Source organism: Phoenix dactylifera, chromosome 11 (assembly GCF_051530095.1).
Source record: "Phoenix dactylifera cultivar Ajwa chromosome 11, Ajwa_hap1_PhDact_Kaust_v1.1, whole genome shotgun sequence".
NCBI classification, from domain to species: domain Eukaryota; kingdom Viridiplantae; phylum Streptophyta; class Magnoliopsida; order Arecales; family Arecaceae; genus Phoenix; species Phoenix dactylifera.
Window position 1 is genome coordinate 29683918 of NC_143200.1, and position 19773 is coordinate 29703690.

The window sequence follows — 19773 nt, forward strand, 5'->3', positions numbered from 1 at the left end:
CGCCTTCTTCGTCGTCCGGTACTCCGGAGAGTTTTTCTAGACTTTTATAGAAGAGATTTCTCCCTCTTTGTACTCTTTACTTTCTCATGATCAGGTAGGATGTACTTACTTTAGGGCTATATAATTTGCCGTTCTTATTGCAAAAAAAAAAAGTCAACCTTTTTGTCTAATTATTATTTCAATGATTGTATTCATAGTATCCAAGTGTAGCTGATGTGAAAATTAGCGCATGTATTGTAAAGAAGATTTTTATGCTGGGATAAGTTTAAAAATATTTTATGGAAAAATTAAGATTTAAGGTTTTCGATTAATTTTTTGATTTAGGCAGTACTTTTCCTGTTGATCGCAAGTGCCAAACTTGGATTCAACAAACCGATAATGGCAGATTTTTTTTTTTTTTTTTTTTTTTTTTTGCTAGTGAAAAGGGGTAAGGGGGAGGAAGAGACAAGCCCAACCCCGCGTAGCAGTCCCCACTGGGCCCCCGCCCCGCCAGGAGAATGTTCGATGCGGGCAGAAATGGCCGTGTGTTGGGCACCCCGACCGGTTTTACTCATACCCTCCCCACCCATGGGCCCGGCTCAGCTACCCCTCTGGGCTCTGGCTCTAGTCCCAAGTGTGAGTACGTCACACCCGGCACCACCCCCGGCTACTAGCGGTTCAAGAGCGGTCCTATACCTCAAGTCCAAGCAGTGGCCAAAGTAGTGAGCTCCGATCCACAATTTAATCATCGCCGCAGCGATTCGAACTTGGGACCTTAAGGTTAGAATTTCTGCCCAGTACCACTAGGCTACCACCTTGGTGGCTGGCAGATATTTTTATTGGTAGTATGATTTTGGGCGTCGTTTATTTCATGGATAATAGTTAGTTCTAATAAAGTTCCATTGGAGTTTGGACTTGCAACACCAGCAGATGGACGTTGTTTTTTTTTTTTTTGAAAAAAAAAAAGAAGAGGAAGAAGCAAACAGATATGCAGGACCTCAGACGAAAGCAACCCATATTATTTGTTAGTTGGGATGTAATAGCGCAGTTTCTCTTGAATTGACATTCTGCGCCCGAGATTCCTGCAACCATTTTCCGATGGACTTAAAATCATAACACGTAAGAAACGAAGAAGCCCATATGCTTGGAAGCTTCGGGTGAGGAAAGAAGTCAGGTCCTTGATTCAGCTCATTAGCTTTTATGACATATATGCACGAATACACGTAAGGTAACCAGCACGCAAACTGACTTATAGTATATCCTCCAGCCCGTAGCCATCTTTTCGACAAGAGAACGCAGCTCCAGTTAATTAAGCAATACAGTATATCCACAGAAGCATTTACAAGAACACCAAATTATTGACTGATCCCTCCTAATCTCATGCATCTATCCTCATGGTTTTGTCCGCAAGCTTATGCATATGGATCCAAACATGTTGGTCTCAAGATCATAGCAAACTGTCAAGCTGAAACTCAAGGTGCAGGCAATGAGGCTCTATGGTTTTAAATCACAAGAAAAAGAAAAATTTAAATCACAAATTCATTTCATCCGTGGTAATTTAAATTCTGGAATTCTGTACTTAAACCACAATGTTTCAAGTCTTCAGGGTCATTGCCAGCTTCGGAAACTGACGTGAAAAAACAATTACACGATCTGACTATCAGATATATGATATTCCATATGCAAACACATCATGCGCCCGGATCAAGTTCGATTGATTAATGTCACCTCTTCCTGCAACAAACTAGAACATGACCAAAGGGTCTCGCATAGCTGTGAGTATGGCACAAATGTAAGATCAATTCATCAAACGAACCAAGTCCATTGCAATTAGACTACAGTAATGCTTTTGAGCCTGTATTCCGATCATGATATAAATATCCTTCCAATGTATAACAGGAATGAAGAGTCTACAAGCTCCTGTAGTCTATAACAGTCACTTCGTCCTCTGGGGCATCAAGGTCTTGGTAACTACAACAAGAAGTCGATCAGATTAGATGCATGCATACAGAATGAAGCAGGTATTCAAAGAGCACATGCACAGAAAAATGCTTGCAAAGATATAATGCTGAAATAAATACTACAACAGTATCATAGCTATAAAAACAGATCAAAGAACAGTTCAAACTACATGATTGCTGTTATTCAGGAATATGAAAGCATCTTAGTATTTTAGAAACATCACCATCATCTATATTCGATTTAAGTAACAAAATAAATAACTGAATACATTATGACAAAAATACAATGATATATTTATACCAAGATAAATCAGGAACCAGAATTAAGAGTCATCTGCGTCTCATGAATGTATAGCCAAAACCTTAATAAACAATACGTGTCTTAGTTACAGGTAAGAACTTGCTGTGAATAAACAGAAAAAAAAAAAACTTCAAAGTAAGCTTGGTATGCACTGGTCCCGATCGGTATGACATACCATGCTTCATACAAATATATACCCAGATATAAACCATAACCATCAAGTATTGATGCAACTATTTGGTCAGCTTTATAAAAACTCATCCACCATGCTTTCCCATTTAGGGACCCTCTATTGTTAATTTAAGCATTTTCATATCCTCCTTGCAACTTCCAGACACAGAGGACCACATGGCATTTACAAATATCAAATTTCAATCAACTTCAAAATTGGTAAGCTTTTGCAATATGTTGTCAACCAAACGACAACACTCTACCTTTTTATTCGGGCTTAAGACTGGCACCTTACGAAATACAAACCGTCTCAACTACATAATGTCAGAAATGAGTAGACAGCAATGAAATACAAATATATGAACTTAAAAAAAAGTAAGATATACAAATGTAGTAGACCACAAATTGTAAACCAGTTACAGCTGCTACCGATTATGACAGAAAAGTTGTATTTATGGAAAAATAGCTGGAAGTATTTAGCATTCTCTTGCATAATTGTCACCATACCCATAAAGCCTTCTCCCACCTGTCTGCTGTCTGCTTTAGCCATCCACATTTGCCAATCACTCTCAGGACTCCTCTGAAGTTACTGTAAGCTTTTTAAATCTCTGAAGTTATTGTAAGCTTTTTAAATCCCTCAGACAATGGTTCGTCTTCCATTCTTTTTACTAAAGTTTTCACAAATTTTAGTACTTTTCCTTAATTCTTCATTGCACATGCCCATACCATCTCAGCCATGCCACTTATCAAACCACCGTAATTGGCTAGAATGAAACTCCAACTCAATCTCCATATACATATTCGTGTAGAAAGATGAATAGGTACACTTATTTTATTTAGTTCTACGAATGGAAAGAGGGCTGGCTTGACCCGATTGAAGAGACGGTTGCAGTGTCGGGTGTATCATACATTGGTTGGACTTTCCGAGTTCGGCCTGGGAGTTCGAAGAAGATTAGTTAAGAGAGCCATTCCATTTAGGGCGAGACAGAATGGGCGGGCACGAGCGGTCTGGTGTCACAAAAATGCCGGGACGCTGGCTCCCGCAGAGGGAAGCCCAACGAACTCGGAGAATATATTCATTCTAGATTTACGACACAACAAATTTTGTTACATGATTGTGCCTTTTTAGACCCTCTTTACTGACCAACATCCTGAACCAGACAATACTGTGGATCTCATTGCCATTTTATAGAATCTTTCCCTGAAATACCAAGGTATATATCAATTACACAATGCCAGAAAGCACCTTCTCCGCTTCAATTTATTGCATGCATCTTCATCTAACACTCTTTTTGCATAATAGTCCTAGCTATAAAAAAAAACAAACACCGCTAAGATTTTTGTCCATCAATTTTGACTTGATCTTCAATTTCATTTTCATTCTCACTACAAATGCATCCCATACGACTGATCTTTAAACCACCGTGTCCAAAGACTTCCCTTCAAAAATCCAATTTAGCATTTAACCTCATCCTCTTCTCATTAATCAACACCACATCATCTACAAATAGCATACACAATCATTCATCCTCCCAAATATTAGCAGTAAATCCATCTATAACTAGTGCCAAAATATATGGGCTTAAAGCCGATCCACGGTATAAGCCCACAACAAAAATTATACCAGTTGCATCACTGTTACTGCTAACACTCCTTATTGCTCCTATACATACACGTTGAAATTATCAAGGTATATTCAATGTATTGTTTATGTACATCTCTCCGAGAGCCCACCAAGTTTCATTTCTTGATACCCCATAATAAGCTCTTGTGTGAGTTAATGAAAATCATGAGATATACCTCATAATCTTTAACAAACATGTCAAGTATTGAAATGTCCAACAAAGTCTGTTTGCTCCAATCTTCCCAAACGAAGTATTGTTCCAACCTTCAACATTTGGAATCTTATTTCTAAGTTTTGCAACATGCAAGAAAGCAAAAGATGATGGCCAAGAAAAATAAATTAAGCAGACCTGATGATTACAAGTCTTCATATAAATCCTTACTATTCTAGAAACCAATTTTCAATAAAGCCTACAAATATTTCCTTAGAAAGTTGGAAATAAGATATTGCTAGACCTGTTCACTTGAAAATTTAACATGATCTATTTTGCATTAGTACGACTACTATCTAAATTAATACCCATCAAAGATGCTTTTGTGCCGTTTGTTTTTGGACAGGAAAGAGGCCTTGAAGAAACAAAATAAACAAAGAATAGATAAATGGCCTTTACTTCCACTCTCTCTTGCCAATACCTGCAAAATACAATCTTACAATCTGCAAACACATGGCAAGAAATGGATGTGCCACAACGTTATATTCTTTTGTCCATGTGGAGCTGACTACCCAATCAGAACCTCAGCAAAAACTAATAATCTTAACAGGAAGTTCCCATATCTATTAATTTGTCCTGGAATCCCTATTAAAAACAGTTATTGCAACCACATCCATATGCTTTCTCAGCAGGGATTGCCGAACCGACCTGAACCAGGTGGTTCGGCCTGGATCGAACTGATGCTAAGTCATTTTTTTACATGGTTGGTTCGGTTCCCAGGTGTTAGTCCCCCCTCCCCATGTAGTTTGATTAACAAGTATTTACTTATTAAGTTAGCAGGTGTTAGCATCCCCCCCCCCAAAAAAAAAACCCAATGGTTTGAACCTTGTTAGCCCCCCACCCCACACAGTTCGACGCTAAGACACTGTGAGAGCCTTCGAGGCTCCCACCCCACCCCACCCCACAACGCTTCGAGAGCCTTCAAGGCTCTCCTTTGCTCTCTCTCTCTCTCTCTCAAGGCATCTTGCTGGCCAAACCGATGGAAACCCTCCCCCTCCTGCTCAATGGAAACACTAGTCTCATTGACGAGTTTCTCTCTCTCCCTCCCTCTCCCCTCTCTGACCCTCGATTTCATAGGGTTAAGGTTAGGGTTTTTCCCCCTCTCTCTCTCTCCCTCCCTCCCTCCTCTCCTCTCTCTTCCTCTCTCCTTTTCTCCCTCTCCTCCTTCCTCTCCATAATTTTGGTACACCCCGGAATGACAAAATATGGACCCGCACCATGCCGAGCCGATCGCCGGTTAGTACACCCTCCAGTACCTATTTGGCGAACCTTGTTTCTCAGGATGGACTACCACAAGTTGAAGTCATGCAAAAGCTAGAAGCTCATTTGTCTAGGATAAGACTAGAAGATGCAACTTATATCATTAGGAACCTATCCCACACCTCCATATGTGGTTAATTACAAGTATATAATCAAATGCAGGTTATTATATTTTTTATTAAGCAGCACTAACCTTCGAATGCGACGAGGATCTTGTCGAAATGCTGGAGGTACAGCAAGAATTGGCGCTGACCCAGGACCAAGCCTTCCTTTCCTACCACGAGGGCCACCATTTGCTTCAAATGATGATGGACCACCCTGCTCTCTCATCATGCGCATAGCAACTTCTGGTGGCGCAGGAACAAAAGGTCCCAATGGACTGCAAAAGATATTGGATGATAAGAAGTGCGAAGAAAACATCAGGCTGGTACACATGGAACTCTACAAACTGTTTGCTTACCCAGCACCAGGTACAGGCATCAATACTGGTGGAGGAGGGGGCATATCTGCAGGAAAAGGACCTCCATGCAACCCTTGTCCACCAAATGCGTCATACATTGTTTCATCATGATTCCCCCCTTCAGACCCACCATTTGCATCATGAGTTGGTGAGTGATCAGTCCTATCATACCTGTCATCATTTCTATTAGCCCTGTCATGCTCCCTACGGTTGCCACGCTCATCCCTAAGACGGTTCTCCGAAATCAGCCTGTATCTTGGTGTCTTGAACTTCTGCAAGAAAGTGCAGTAATACGACAAGGCCACAAGGGTAAGTGCCCAGGCACAGACAATTAAAAGAAACAGCTATTTGGTACACCCTATGCATAAGCATGTTATAGCCGTAAGCATTATTCCTTTTTATGTATATGCATGTGCACACAGGTCACAAAGAGGAAATAAATAAAGAAAAAGTATAACCACAGATAATTCCATGAACTATATTTCAGAAGGCCATGAAAATAAAAAGAAAAAACAAAGAAATATATGGGCTAAACGTGAAAACACCAAATTGGACTTAACAAAAAAACAAAACCAGAGATATATACTGTTGCCAATCATTTCATAAGCCTTAGATTCAAGAAGTGACACGATATAGGTTCGCTGTTTACCAAATGATAAAATTCCACAAGCAATGCAATAATTTTTTTCTCCTAATAAAATGACAATGTTCTGCACAAATTGACAGTTTACAACAAAAGAAGAAAGTGGCATTTAATCACAAGGAAGAGAGCAAAACAACCAGAATAAGAAAGACCAGGGGTTGCAAAAAGGTATTAAATATCAAAATTCATAACTACCAAATAGAATGTTTTAGATATACATCTGTTCTCACTAAAGCTTGGTAACAGCTGCCAGTTGTTGTCAGAACACACTTCTAAATGCTGTTCCAAGTGTGCAGACTTTTAAGCCCATTATGTACAATAAGTTGCTACTTCAAAAATGTAAATATTTTGTTTCTCTGTACTGTCTAGTAATTTTGTTATTGCACCACTAAGGTCTCCAAACTCCAATTTCAGCAACCTCAGACAGCTTGTGCACAGTCAATACAAAGAAACCTAAAATGTTCAAACAACTCAAATTCTGATTATAATACCATGAATCTAAAATATGTTGGAAATAAATATAAGATATGTCAAAAAAATAGTCATCAACCATTTCTTGCTGTTTGTCCCAAAAGAAAATATGTAACTTGAACAACCAGAGGAAGAAGATATATTTCAAAATTTTGCACCCAACCAGATGCACCAGAAGCAAGTTGCAAATGTAACTCATGCTGTTACCAGCAACTTGGAGGCATCTTAAGTATTTTTGACCATTGCAAGTCAGGTAAACAAAATGCAGATCAGCTAAACAAAATGCAACTGCCTCCCTAGTAACCATATAAGGAACTAAATATATGCTTCTTAATTATAATGCAGAAAGCATTGTTGCTCACAAAAGGAGTCCTACCAGTGCAGATTGCTGCATGATGGGTGTTCCACCAGGTGCATTTGGATCGCTGCATTGGATAAAGAAACAAACGACTTTAGCATATTCTTCTTAGGTAATCTGATCACAATTTTCTAGTCTTGTTACAAGATGCTATCAGTTAACATACTTCATATAATTTTGAAAATACAGATCTTCCCGAACTTTTGAGGTCAGCTCCATTACAAGGTCAGGATGTTTGAGTCTAAGATGTTTATGAACAAACTCAGCAGCATGGAAAAGCTTTGTACAGCCCTTGGCTCCACAACCATACTTCCAACCATATTTTTCATCTCTTATTTTCCGCACGTAAGGATCTAGAGCCTCAACAGCTGCTGTGTCAATTTTATCCTTGGCTGTCAAAATTTCCAGGGGATCCTGGCCTTGCAGTCTCTTCTGCCAGAATGAATCAAGTTTCTTCTCCCAATCAGCTCCACTCGTATTAGATCCATCAAAGCTCTTACTGTCAGCTCTCACATGCCGAAGGCCCTTGGCCTCATTTACCTCAGAAGTGCCATAGTAATCTACGCCATGGACGCGCCACAAATAAGTAATTAGGGTATCCAACAGCTCAACACCCTCAAGACCCTTGACAGTCGTCAAGCCTCGTATTATTATGATTGGCCCCATAGATCCACCGTGGGATTTCTCTCCATCCAGTTTATCATGATCACTACTGGATAGAACATTATCCTCAATACCCTTCTCAGTGTCAAGTTTACGGACAAGCGCCTGAGCTTGCTCCATGTCAACTTGAATTCTTCGAGGTTCAGAACTAACTGGATGGGCTTTGGGAGCAGCTGAAAGCAGATTGTTTTCTTTTGCTGGGCCCCTACCATGCCTTCTCCTTTTGCCACTAGTGTCCATTTCATCCTCAGAGTTTGGATCACTGCCATTTCCAGATTGACTCACTACTGCAGCTGTTAATCCTGGGCCCCTGCATTCAATAGGAGATAAGCACAGAAGGGTCAAACCAAGAAACTAAATGGGCAACTAAAACCTAGGACTGCAGAGAAACATCTTACAGGTCAAGTGTTCCACTCTGCAAATCCAGCAAGAATTCCTTCGCAGTAGATCTTGCATGTTCATTCCGCCTGCAGAAATAATGTGAAAGGTTGCATAAATAAAATAGAATACAGTAATGACTGATGATACAAGTTAGCAAACAAAATATAGCATGGGTACAACCAAGCAAAGCATGTGGAAGAGCGCAGGCAAGAAAAAGGGGTAGAGATGATTTAGTAGGACGTTGACCAAATCATCTTCCAATGAACAATAATCCTCCAGTTACTAGATTACACCTCAGACATGCTTGCCAGCAACTAACCTTTCGATAACTGACACCAAGTTGGTCGGATGATATTTGTCTTTCAGCCTACACCCAAACGAGTCAAGGTACATTAGGTAATACTACTTCAAAAGGCATTCAAATAGAAAACATGAACCGTATAGGTAGAAATCTGCAACCATAATCAGGAGAAAAAATATTATGAATAAAAGTAACAGTACCATTCTTCATCCTTGTGGGTGTCAAAATAAGTACGTTTCTGAGTAGAAATGTACTCTGATCTGTACTCTTCATACCTACACAATCACAGCAAAGCTTGAATATAGAATTAATAAAAATAATGCTTCCTTGCATCATCAGACTACTTAGAACAATAGCCAATCTCATCAATAAACTAAATAAAAAAATTAAGAGCATGCAAATCCAAATGCTCATTTGAAATGCATCAATTTTTTTTTTAGATAATAACAGCCGTGCTCTATTTTATATACCTGCGCTCAGCTTCAGCTGGTAAAATATCATCTTCAAGCTCTTGAATGAACTGCTTGTAAGACATCAAGCCTTCCCTGGAAGAAACCGTAATAAAATAACGTTACACATTAAGAATATATTGATTATAATGTACCCAGTTGAGTTGGAAAAAATGCAAAACAAACTCCTAATGAATTCCAACTTCCAACCAAATTTGAAAGGCAAGGCCAAATAAACTCCACAAACCAAACATAGAAATTAGATAGAAAATGGAAAAAACAACAACGAATTTTGACAGAAGTGCATGTATAATCCTTGAACAGAGTTCAACATCAAAGATCATAAATCTCTAAACAGAACTCGTGTCCATGGAATTTGAAGAAGTCCAGCACAAATAAAAAGAGCTCTACACGAGCAAACCAAGATTCCAATTGCTGACGAGATCTTGGGTAAAAAAATCATGAATAAGATAAAATTGAGATTTAGAACCGAACATATGAAGAGACACGGAAACAAATTCTAGGACATCTAGGGGCTCTAAATGACTCTAAGCACATTTGAAACCATAGCAACAATGTGTCAAAAGAGAGGCATGCTACTTTTGAGACAGGTTCACAGAAGATGGAGAGCAGTACCAGCAGCAGGCCTGCCCAGGAAAGATGATGAAGGCAGAACAGAGGAAACAAAGAACAAGAAGAGAAAAATGAGGTCGCAGAAGATTAAAAAAAGGATGAAGTGGACGAAATCATTTCCAGAGTAAAATTCAGGTTTTGATTCGCAAAGATATATCTGATGTTGAAGCAATTAGATGTCACCTTAAAGAGCTTGCAATGGATCACCAATTGCCATTGATCCACGTCCCCCAACCTCAAACACCCAAAGATTATCCTATCTCAAACACTACCTTTTGTGAAGAGCACAAACTTGAGTTCAATGATCACTTTGATGAGTCTAGCCATCCCAAGCATGAACTAAGAACCACTTCCACATAGTTGAATCTTTTCACTCTTATCATGAATTCTCTAAAACTTGCTTGTCTTCTTCAGGCTTCAAGAACATCAATATGATCTACCTTCCATTATAACAAAAGGCAAAAGTGTTGGCTATGACTTCTTGTACCCAACTAATAAACCATATAGCCATGGTTGTCTGAACAGGATGTGAACAGCGAACATAAAACAAGCATCATACAACAACTATATTTAAATAATTTTCTGAACAGGAAACTAGACCGTGCACCTATATGCCTAGCCTCCATCTTTTGAATGTTACCCAACAACATCATTAAATAGGTTGGTCTCAAAGATCAAATATCCAGTATTTGATCAGGTTTTTGAACCTTCCCTGTTAAGATTTTCATATTATCACCTTCTCTCTTTTCTTTTTTTGGCTCCGCATGTGACCTTTGTCATGATAAAATCATCGGAAGATGAACCAATATAGACTATAGGTTATATGCATTTTCAGAACTTATGATTTATCAATAGTTATGCTATAGTGTTTCTGGATAGACAGAAAACAAAGGAGAAGAATGTAGATTGAAAGTAAATGATACCAGGGAATGATAAAGAGGTTAGAAATAATTTTCCAAAGCAAAAATAATTTTACCATTAATTGCAAAATATTCTCTCATGGGGTGAAAAAAATATAACCTCCAAAAGCTTGCTATTATTGTAGCATCCAGAGTTTTCACATCCACCAAGCTGATGGACTGTGCATCCTCTTCAAAGATGGCTCATGCATTCAACTTGATTTCTCTTTCAGCTTTTCAGTGTAAAAAAGGAGGGAGCAAAAGAATGATAGAATAGAAAAGAAGCCAAAAAAAACAAGAGCCCCATACTTATTACCTCTTTTATACAACAATAAATTTATAAAAAGATTGGCTAAAATCAGAAAGTATGGCCCTATACAGAGTGGAACGGATGAAAAGGATTCATGTAGCTGACCTAAACTATATGGGATCAAGGCTCAATTGAGTTGAGTTTAGCTGCAAGGTAAACTCGGAGAAACAAAAAGTTGATAAACCAATTTATTCAATGATAAAGAAAAGTTTCTTTTCTTTTCATGCTGATGGATGAACACTTTTAACAATCGATGTATGAAGGTCAAGATCATATAAAGGTTAAGACTAAACAGAAGTTTTTTTGTTTGGAGAAAAATATAATGAAACATTATTTTAACAAATCTTGCTAGCTGAACAAATAATTACTTAATCAGCACGCTTCTTATTTACTACTTCTTTGGCAAGTGTCTTCAGAAAATGTTTTATAGATTTATTGGATAGAATAAAGAGAAGCCAAAAGCAAGAGTCTCATATTTACTGCCTTTTTTGCATATCAATAAATTTATAAAAAGAAAATTTTGTTGCAAGGTAAACTTGAAGAAACAAAAAGTTGATAAACCAATATATTTAATGACAAGAAATTTTTTTTTTAATCTTAAAGTAGCACGCTGATTAATAAATGCTTTCATTAATCCAAGTATGAATGTGAGGAGGCATATAAAGGTGAAGACTCAACAGAAGTTTTTTTTCGTTTGCAGAAAACATAATTGGACCCTATCTTAACATAATCTTACTAAATGATCAAATGGTGACTTAACCAGCACATTTCCTAGTTACTACCTCTTCGGCGCATCATTTCAGATGGCATAGAAATGTTAGAGCAATTATGTGACCAAGCAGGGGAGAGTTAATTGTGTCCTTTCTTCAGCATATAGACTAACCAAAACTTTAGACCAATGCAGACCTTACATGCTAAGATAATCATGAAACAAATGTGTACGCAAAGGAGTTTCAAAAGCAAACTATACAATGCATCAATAACAAGGAAAAAGAACATCAATTTAAATAAATAACTAAGATATTAAACAACTAGCGGCAAGGGAAAAAAACATTAGTCAGATCCATCATACTGGACCACGAAAGAAGCTGAAACAGGTTTCACAAGACATGGCATGTTACAAACCTTTGAATGACCTCTGCTCCATCACCAAAACCACCACGTCCTGAATCAGGCCAATCTGAAGATTGTTTTATTTAGGGAAGGAAAAAGATGAGAATGAGATATTATTCAAGATAAGCAGAAATAAGAAGAGAAATGCTGATAATGGTCCCTAATACAGAGTATTTCTCAAGATTAAAATAGATATTGAATTATTTTAATAAATTATTTATAAGCCTGCAAAGGAACTTTTACCAGCATTACAGTAAACAACTGAACTGATAATGCCTTTCCAATAAAGAGGGTCGAAAGAGTGTACTACGGAAGTCTCCGAGACCCATAAAAAAGTAAGAACAAATATTTCCTGGATGAACAATTAAACAGTTCAAAACCCTATGCACTAAAAAAGAAAGGCAAGAAAATAATTAATATAGTTCATGTGCTCCCTCATAATACAGGAGTTCCATCAGCTTCAGACTTAAATCATGAAGGCATGCTACACTGTGCATGCATGTATAACTTATCATCTACAGTTTACTTGAATAAATGATTAATAATTATATTTCAAACCATTATCCATTTGTATCTCTAAGCAACGAATTCAGCTTCAAAACAGTGATTCCAAAATTTTGAAGGGCGTGTGTAGCTGTGCTACTGCCACAAGATAGTAACTTCAGAAGAAAACTGATGTTCAGGAACAAACATACTAATAGTAACCTTCAGCATTTTTATATCCAAAATACAAATGCTGTAAACAGACATATAATATATCATATTCAAAAATACAATATTCATTATTTATCCTTTTTCAATGTTAAAACTAAGAGATTAAAGAAGCATAGTTTACAAAAAAATCAGTAGTCTATTGATGAAATGAACTTAATGGATTGTCAAACTGATAACATTTACATTTCTAGGAAATTCAAATATTCCTAATCTCCCAAATAAAATCTGAGTTTTCAGTAAAGACAAGCAAAGCTAAATGGAGCCTGAAAAATTCAAAAGATGATTGAAAAGGGAAAATTGAGGATTTTTTTTTTCTATTTGTTGCTTCACTGAGAATCTGATACAGGAGGGGGAAGGAAAAAAATGTAGGCTCTTTAGATCGCCAATCATGCCATGTCTTTTTGATTTTAAATTCAGAATTTCATAGAAAGTTTCGAGGCAAGACAAGCAGCCAAATCTGAATTAAAAAAATTATCTTAACAAACGAAATTATAATTCCATGATGCAGTAGCGTCTAAATCTTAGCAACAATCCAAGAGAGAGAAGGAGCGAGGGAATAACTACTATTGGTAGAAAACATAAGCAAAGTACATGAATAGTCAAAAATCTAACCTTATGGTGTTGTAATTTCTTTTTAGAGTTGCTCCAAAAAAGCTGGTGGATATACAATTTGTCAAGTTAATAGCAACATTAATGCAGTATCTATGAGTAGAAAAATAAGTTTGATTGATGAGATTTCATGCTTTTAACACGAGTATGTTGCATCCTTAAAACTCAATCATTTCTTATGAGAATCTTATGTTTAAGACCTATTCTATTAGCAGATTTTTAAGAATGTTTGAGTTCCCTATCACCTGATCCCTCTTAATGAAGGAGGTGGGATTCTAGTCACATGTATTGTTCTTTTCCCACTTGCTCCTTCAGCTTTCTTACATCTCACATGTATTGCTCATTACAATAGTTTTCATCTCAGCCAAGATATAGGTTTTATCATATGGTTTTCATCTTGGCCGAGATATCAGTTTGTATCATTATTGGGCAGTCACCAATATGATAAAACCTATATGTTGGCCCATTACTATACTGGCTGTTACAAAACCAATATATTCTTATGCATCAGCTGATATGATATCAAAGTATTGGTTGAGATATCCTAATATACCTTTTTAGAATCTTAAATTTGTATCTTAGTTTATTACACATTCAAATTATTGTCTTAAGATGTAGGTTAATCAAGATTTAATATATTAATCAAGATCCAGAAATCTCCATTCCTATAATACTAGACAAGATCTTCAAAATCTGACTTCTTTCCTATTTCTTCGATTTTCCTATCTAAGTCACATAAACCAAGAAATTCAATCCATCTTAGTATCAGACCTTCTAGGATGGCTGAGACCCCAATAACTAAAAACCTTGAGTACAATGCAAAGTGAAATTTGTTGATTCTAGGATACGAAGATATCAAATGGGATATATCAAACTCGCATGTCCAATGACTAATGTGTGGTATTTGAAATGTCTTCCTAGTTATATCATGAATCTTTTAGATAAACATCTTAAAGAATTAGAAGGCCTAGTATTCTGCGATGTGATTTGATCAAAAATTTCATTTAATGGATATGAGCTGAGAAACTCACATCCCAATCATATCGAATGGGATGCCCTAGCTCTGATGTGTTTTGGGAAAAGAAACATGAAACTCACAATTATGCGTATATTCAATACTTCCAAATGAAAGAGGAAATGATCTATGGTGAATTCTATAACAGATAAATAGGAATTACTAGTTACACCTCGTGAAAAAAAAGACTTTTTCGTGAAATTAGCCATTCCATTTCTTTTAGAGAGAGAGACTCTTTAAGCAAGCAAATATATATAGCACTGTTACTGGAGTTTATTTACCGTATATATACTGCAAAGGACATCATGGCATGACCATCGAGGTGGTAGAGACCTAAAAGATCGAACAGAATGATATATAGACAAGCAAATCCCTTACAAGTCCCAAAGGATCCCCTTTGAATTCATCATTTGAGGTTGAGTACACAACTCAAAAATTTCACCTCTCCATTTCGTCATAATTTATTCAAAAAAAAATTGAAAGTAAAAAAAGAAAAGAACGAATCTATGAAAAGTTGGTCCTTAATAGGAACTTGAGTAAGGAGTAGCTCTTTGTGGGGTAGGGTTTCATCGAATAACGCAAAGTTTAAAAATAAGAAAGAACCGCCTTTTGGTGTAATTACTTGAGCCGGATGAGAGGAAACCTTCACGTCCAATTTTAAGGAGGAAAATCCAATCCTATAGCCACTTATACTATTTTCTTAAAAAAAAGAAATTAATAAGTACTCTATCCTTGAATTCACTCCTAGTGGTCATAGCCAATGCATCACCAAAAGAAAGTTCAAATGCAGCTATTTTGCAAATCCAACATTTAAAAAAAGAATCTGAAGAAAATGTAAAAGGACAACAAATCAACCTTGAATTTCTGAAAACAATGGTGAAAGCTAAAGTTAGTTTTTCTTTTTGTAGAAAAATGATTCATAGGATCCACTAGTCTATCTGATGATTTAATTATTGTGACATCATCCAGTATACTGGAAGAGAACCACTATGTTAACCATCAAAGTTAAAGGATCATGATACATTAGTTATGCACATGTAGCATGCAATATGTATGTACCTATGAAAGAACTACATGGGCATATCATTAGTTGCAGATTGAGGAGATCTTGGGTACTCAAGCAAGGCCTAGGATCCCTATTCATAACTTCTAGCTAAACCTTCTTGGGTCAGGTTTTACGTCATTGCAAATGATATCAGAGTCAACCCAACTCATAGCTATTGTAGCTAGGAGACACCACAACATGGATCTTTTTAGGGCTAATCATGAGCCGGTCATGGTGATGGTGATTGGACCCTTCCCACAGCAAGGTTGTCGGAGCTTAAACAAGAAAAGCATATGAGAACCCATGCAGATATTTGCTCAGTTCCACATCAAATAAATTTTGGGAAGGTCTTAGATACTTAAGCACGAACTGATAATTTTGGCTAGCCCTTTTTCGGATGAGGTACTAGGTCAGTACATCACCTTGGTAAAGGTTCACCCTTCTCTGTCACTTTTCAGCTGTATTTGGCTGTGAAATATGTTTGCTTAGAGCAAATTGGTTGACTTACTTTCCTAGCCCACCTTACTTCAAAATAAATTAGTCTATCGTGCAGGGTGGAATAGTTTACTCCCAGTTAAATGGAAAAGTAACTATACAAACTTCTTAAAAATCAACACATTCTGTCCTTGAAATAAATTGGCCGTTCTTTTAGCATTTGGTCAGTTATAATGGAATAAGTGGGTTAAGGGAGACTGTTATTCCATTTAACCCTCATTCAACCTGCAACCAAATAAAGCCTTGATGCACATTTTAACCGCCACTAATACTTGCCTTGACAGGTACTCTGTCTGGACACGGTGAGTAGCATGGGAAGAGACTGATGAATGGAGTATTACAATGTTAGAGGAAAATAATGGCAGTTAAGAGCATGGGACAAAGCCAAAAGGAAAGAGTGGTGGATGAGATGGAGAGTGGGGCAAGGGAGCAGTGCAGCAAAGAAAACAATGGGCTGGAAGAGGTAATTTATCCAAGTCGATCTAAAGTCACATGTAATTTGAAGGGGCACTGAAGATGATGTTCAGACAATCCACACATTCGGTAAAGCCTTGTTCTGCTTGATTCTTCCTTTTACGTGTCAAATATGGTGTATCAGAAAACCACATTCAGGTTGTGAACAGGTAGTGGATGGAATTGTGCCGATAATTACCTGATAGACGATTCATGTAACGGCCATGAGGCCTTTCATCAGCATACCCACCTCTGCCTCGATCATACCCTCCACCATAATCATAGCCGTACCTACAAGCATAAGAAGAGCATCAGCAACAGAAAACAACCTTTCGTTTTACCCACACAAAAAAAAAAACCTTTCATGGTGATGCCGGAAACAGGAACGAATCTTTATACACGAAATTGGCGATTGGATACTAAAAGAACCAAATTCCTTGCTCACCTTCTATCGTCTGAGACATATCCTCCTCTAGGACTACCCCGGCGCCGGTCGTATCCACCGTCATCCCTCCGAGACCGCTTAAAGGGTCCAGGCGGAGGGGACCTGCGGGGAGGAGAGTGCCTGCGGTAGCCATAAGGCGGCGGGCTGGGGCTGCTCCGCCTCCGATACTCCCGATCCCTCTCCCCTCTCGAAGGCCCGAGCGGCGGAGGCGGTGGGAGCGCAGGCGACCGGTTCCTGACGTCGTGGTAATCGTCCCGTCGGTTCGGAGGCCGGTCGTCCCTCTCGTCCCTCCTCTCCCTCGAATCCCTGTCCCTTCTTCTCGGGGGAGGCGGCGGCGGGGGCGGAGATCCGTCGGTCGGGCTCTCTCGCCTCTCCGGCGGGCGGTCCCGGCGGCGATCTAGGTCTTCGGCGGGCATGTCGATCACCTCCGCCATGGGGAAAGGGATCGAAGTCTCAGGAAACCCACGATATCGACCTGAAACTCAAACCCTAGAAATCCGATAGAACAGAGCGGAGCTCCAAGAGTCGATAGGGAGAATAAAAAGAGTCGAGCGGCGATGTAAGAAGGGGGAGCCGATGAGATCAGGGGAGGGGGGGTAATTATGCACTCTTTTCTGTTAAATAGACGAGATGGGGAGAAGCCGCTTCAATTCACGAGGAACCGTTGGATCTGATCCACGGGTCCATCGTGCGGTTTGTGGGCGTTCGCAGGTTCGCAGGCGAGGAGGAATATCGCGTGAGGTTCTGGGATCGATCGGTGGGCACCGCGTGATGTGAGGCGGATGATCGTGAACCATTGTTTATCTACGGATAATTATTTTGACCGCAGGGAGACCATGTAAAGCCTGATGGCATATAAGACGGGAAAATTATCAAATAAGCCCCTTGAGATGAACAGGACTTTTCTTGTTCTTTTTTTGCTCCACCGACGTTTTTTTTTTTATATATATATATATATAAAAAGGAGGCACAAAAAAGGACCGGCTTTTATTGAATATTAACCACATTTACGATAGAGATGAGGGTAGAAATGAGTTACATTGTCATGAGAAAAAAAAAACAGATGTGAGAAAAAAAAGCTAAATGGTTCCAAACCAAGTGTCCAATAATCAGTAGAGGAAAGAATCTCATGCAGACCAATAAACATAAGCATTTATTGTCTGAAAATTCCAAACAATTTCACAAAATTTTAAAGAAAAAACATCAGAATATATAATGACCACAAGCTTCAAATTTCAAAGAAGTTTGAGAAAGCCTTTGACCCAAGGAACAATCGATTTTTCACCACCAATTTTTTGTAAATGGCCTAGTTGCCCGTCCCAGCAAAAAATAAAAAAAATGAAAAAAAGGGCCTAGTTGCCCATTTTGATGGTGAATCTTTTATTTTTTATATATATATATATTAGTAGTAATGAGATGAATCTTGATCCGCCACACAAAATTAGGAAAAGAGAGAATTTTTTTAATATATTTATTGAGACTCGTATTGAATTTTATCATATAATAAATAAAGATGATGTAAATAGCTTATGCTTCCTTCTATCATCAGAGTTGGAGGCTTTTTGAGCATCAGAATAGTATTTCTAAAATAAGAAGAATTATAAAATAATTACCAGAATGTATGATATTGTATATATAACTTATTATACATGATAGAAAATTCTATGCATATTATCATTTGGCCTGTAAGATATTACCAATAGCATTGCCATTATCAAAAGAACATGCTAGTGCTAGAAAGAGCCATAAGCAATGAAGGTTTAGTATACCATTGTTTGCTGCCTCTTTTACGCTTTTACTTTATTTTTAACTCGTTGGATGGCTTGTAAGTGTGGGTAGAAGAGGAAAGATCGATGATTATATATATATATTTTTTGTTGAATAAAGATTACAACTAAAGATATAAAACATGGCAAACTAAGTTGGAAACCAAAAATTTTAGTTGTCTCTTGCAACAAAAGAAAGTTAGTTACTAAGAAAAATGAGACAAACCTCGAATTTTATGGCAGAAAACACCGCCACATGTTTGGCTTTCTAAAATAAATTGACAATGTTGAAAAGTGTGAAATTCAAAGAAAAAAATAAAAAAAGTTTAAGATATTTAAAAAATAAAAATATATTAATGTATAGAGAGAGAAAGAGAGAGACATCATAAAGAAGATGAAATGTATAAGAAAAGTGGTGGAAATAAAGAATAGAAGTGCATATTAGAAATTAGAGAACAGTGGGAGAGACCAAGGAGGATGAAAAGAAAAGAACAAGTAGAAAAGGGCTAAAAGGAGAAGAACAATAGAAGAAATAATATGAGAGATAACTTTTGATTATGTTTTCTTAGTTTCTTGCTAAAAGATTTCTAATACCAAATAAAACCTTTAGATCTCATGTCCTAGGGTGGCAATACCTACCTTCACCCTAAATCCACCATGCGGGCTGCTCATCTTAACACTTTGAATTTCGAAGCATGGGTATGCCCATGCACCCTTTCTAGTCCGCTACATAATAAAAAAACAGTTCAAACAAAAAAAAAACATGGACTATTCAAGATTCATCAATGAATTGATTCGTTCCTGGTTCATTCTTGATGATTTTAAATAATTCACAATTTTTCTCAAAATCTGGCAGATATTGTTACTGTGGTAGGAAAGTTATTGTTGGAATGCAATAATTTATGAATCTATTATTTTGAGTATACCAACTTGCATCATTATTTTAGCCGGTTGGTAAAGTTACCACGTGTCGGACAACAGTGTCTATATTTACTTATTTAGATCTTGCATCATTCCCACACAGGATAACGGATATTCGACAT

At 37.7% G+C, this 19773-nt stretch overlaps 1 protein-coding gene across 2 annotated transcripts; it reads right to left on the reverse strand.

The window, feature by feature from the left end:
* Positions 1-1502: 1502 nt before the first annotated feature.
* On the reverse strand, positions 1503-17663 carry LOC120111275 (serrate RNA effector molecule-like). Of its 2 annotated transcripts, XM_039127819.3 has the most exons (12): positions 16965-17663; positions 16719-16810; positions 12201-12255; positions 9255-9329; positions 8985-9059; positions 8803-8850; positions 8501-8569; positions 7606-8412; positions 7458-7506; positions 5968-6239; positions 5701-5886; positions 1503-1950 (listed from the first exon to the last, which is right to left on the reverse strand). In XM_039127819.3, the coding sequence occupies exons 1-12, from the start codon at positions 17396-17398 to the stop codon at positions 1890-1892; spliced, it is 2223 nt and encodes a 740-aa protein (XP_038983747.3). In that variant the 5' UTR covers positions 17399-17663; the 3' UTR covers positions 1503-1889. The 2 variants fall into 2 exon arrangements, with proteins under 2 accessions (XP_038983747.3, XP_088563939.2); XM_088707813.2 differs by lacking the exons at positions 16719-16810; positions 16965-17663 and adding an exon at positions 12432-12519.
* Positions 17664-19773: the final 2110 nt, after the last annotated feature.

Coding starts and splice junctions, on each gene's coding strand:
- LOC120111275 (XM_039127819.3), bottom strand. CDS start 17,398: ATGGCGGAGGTGATCGACATGCCCGCCGAAGACCTAGATCGCCGCCGG. Junction 12,256..16,718: donor TTACATGAATCGTCTATCAG/GTAATTATCGGC, acceptor AACAATCTTCAG/ATTGGCCTGATTCAGGACGT. Junction 8,570..8,802: donor TTGGTGTCAGTTATCGAAAG/GTTAGTTGCTGG, acceptor TTATTTCTGCAG/GCGGAATGAACATGCAAGAT.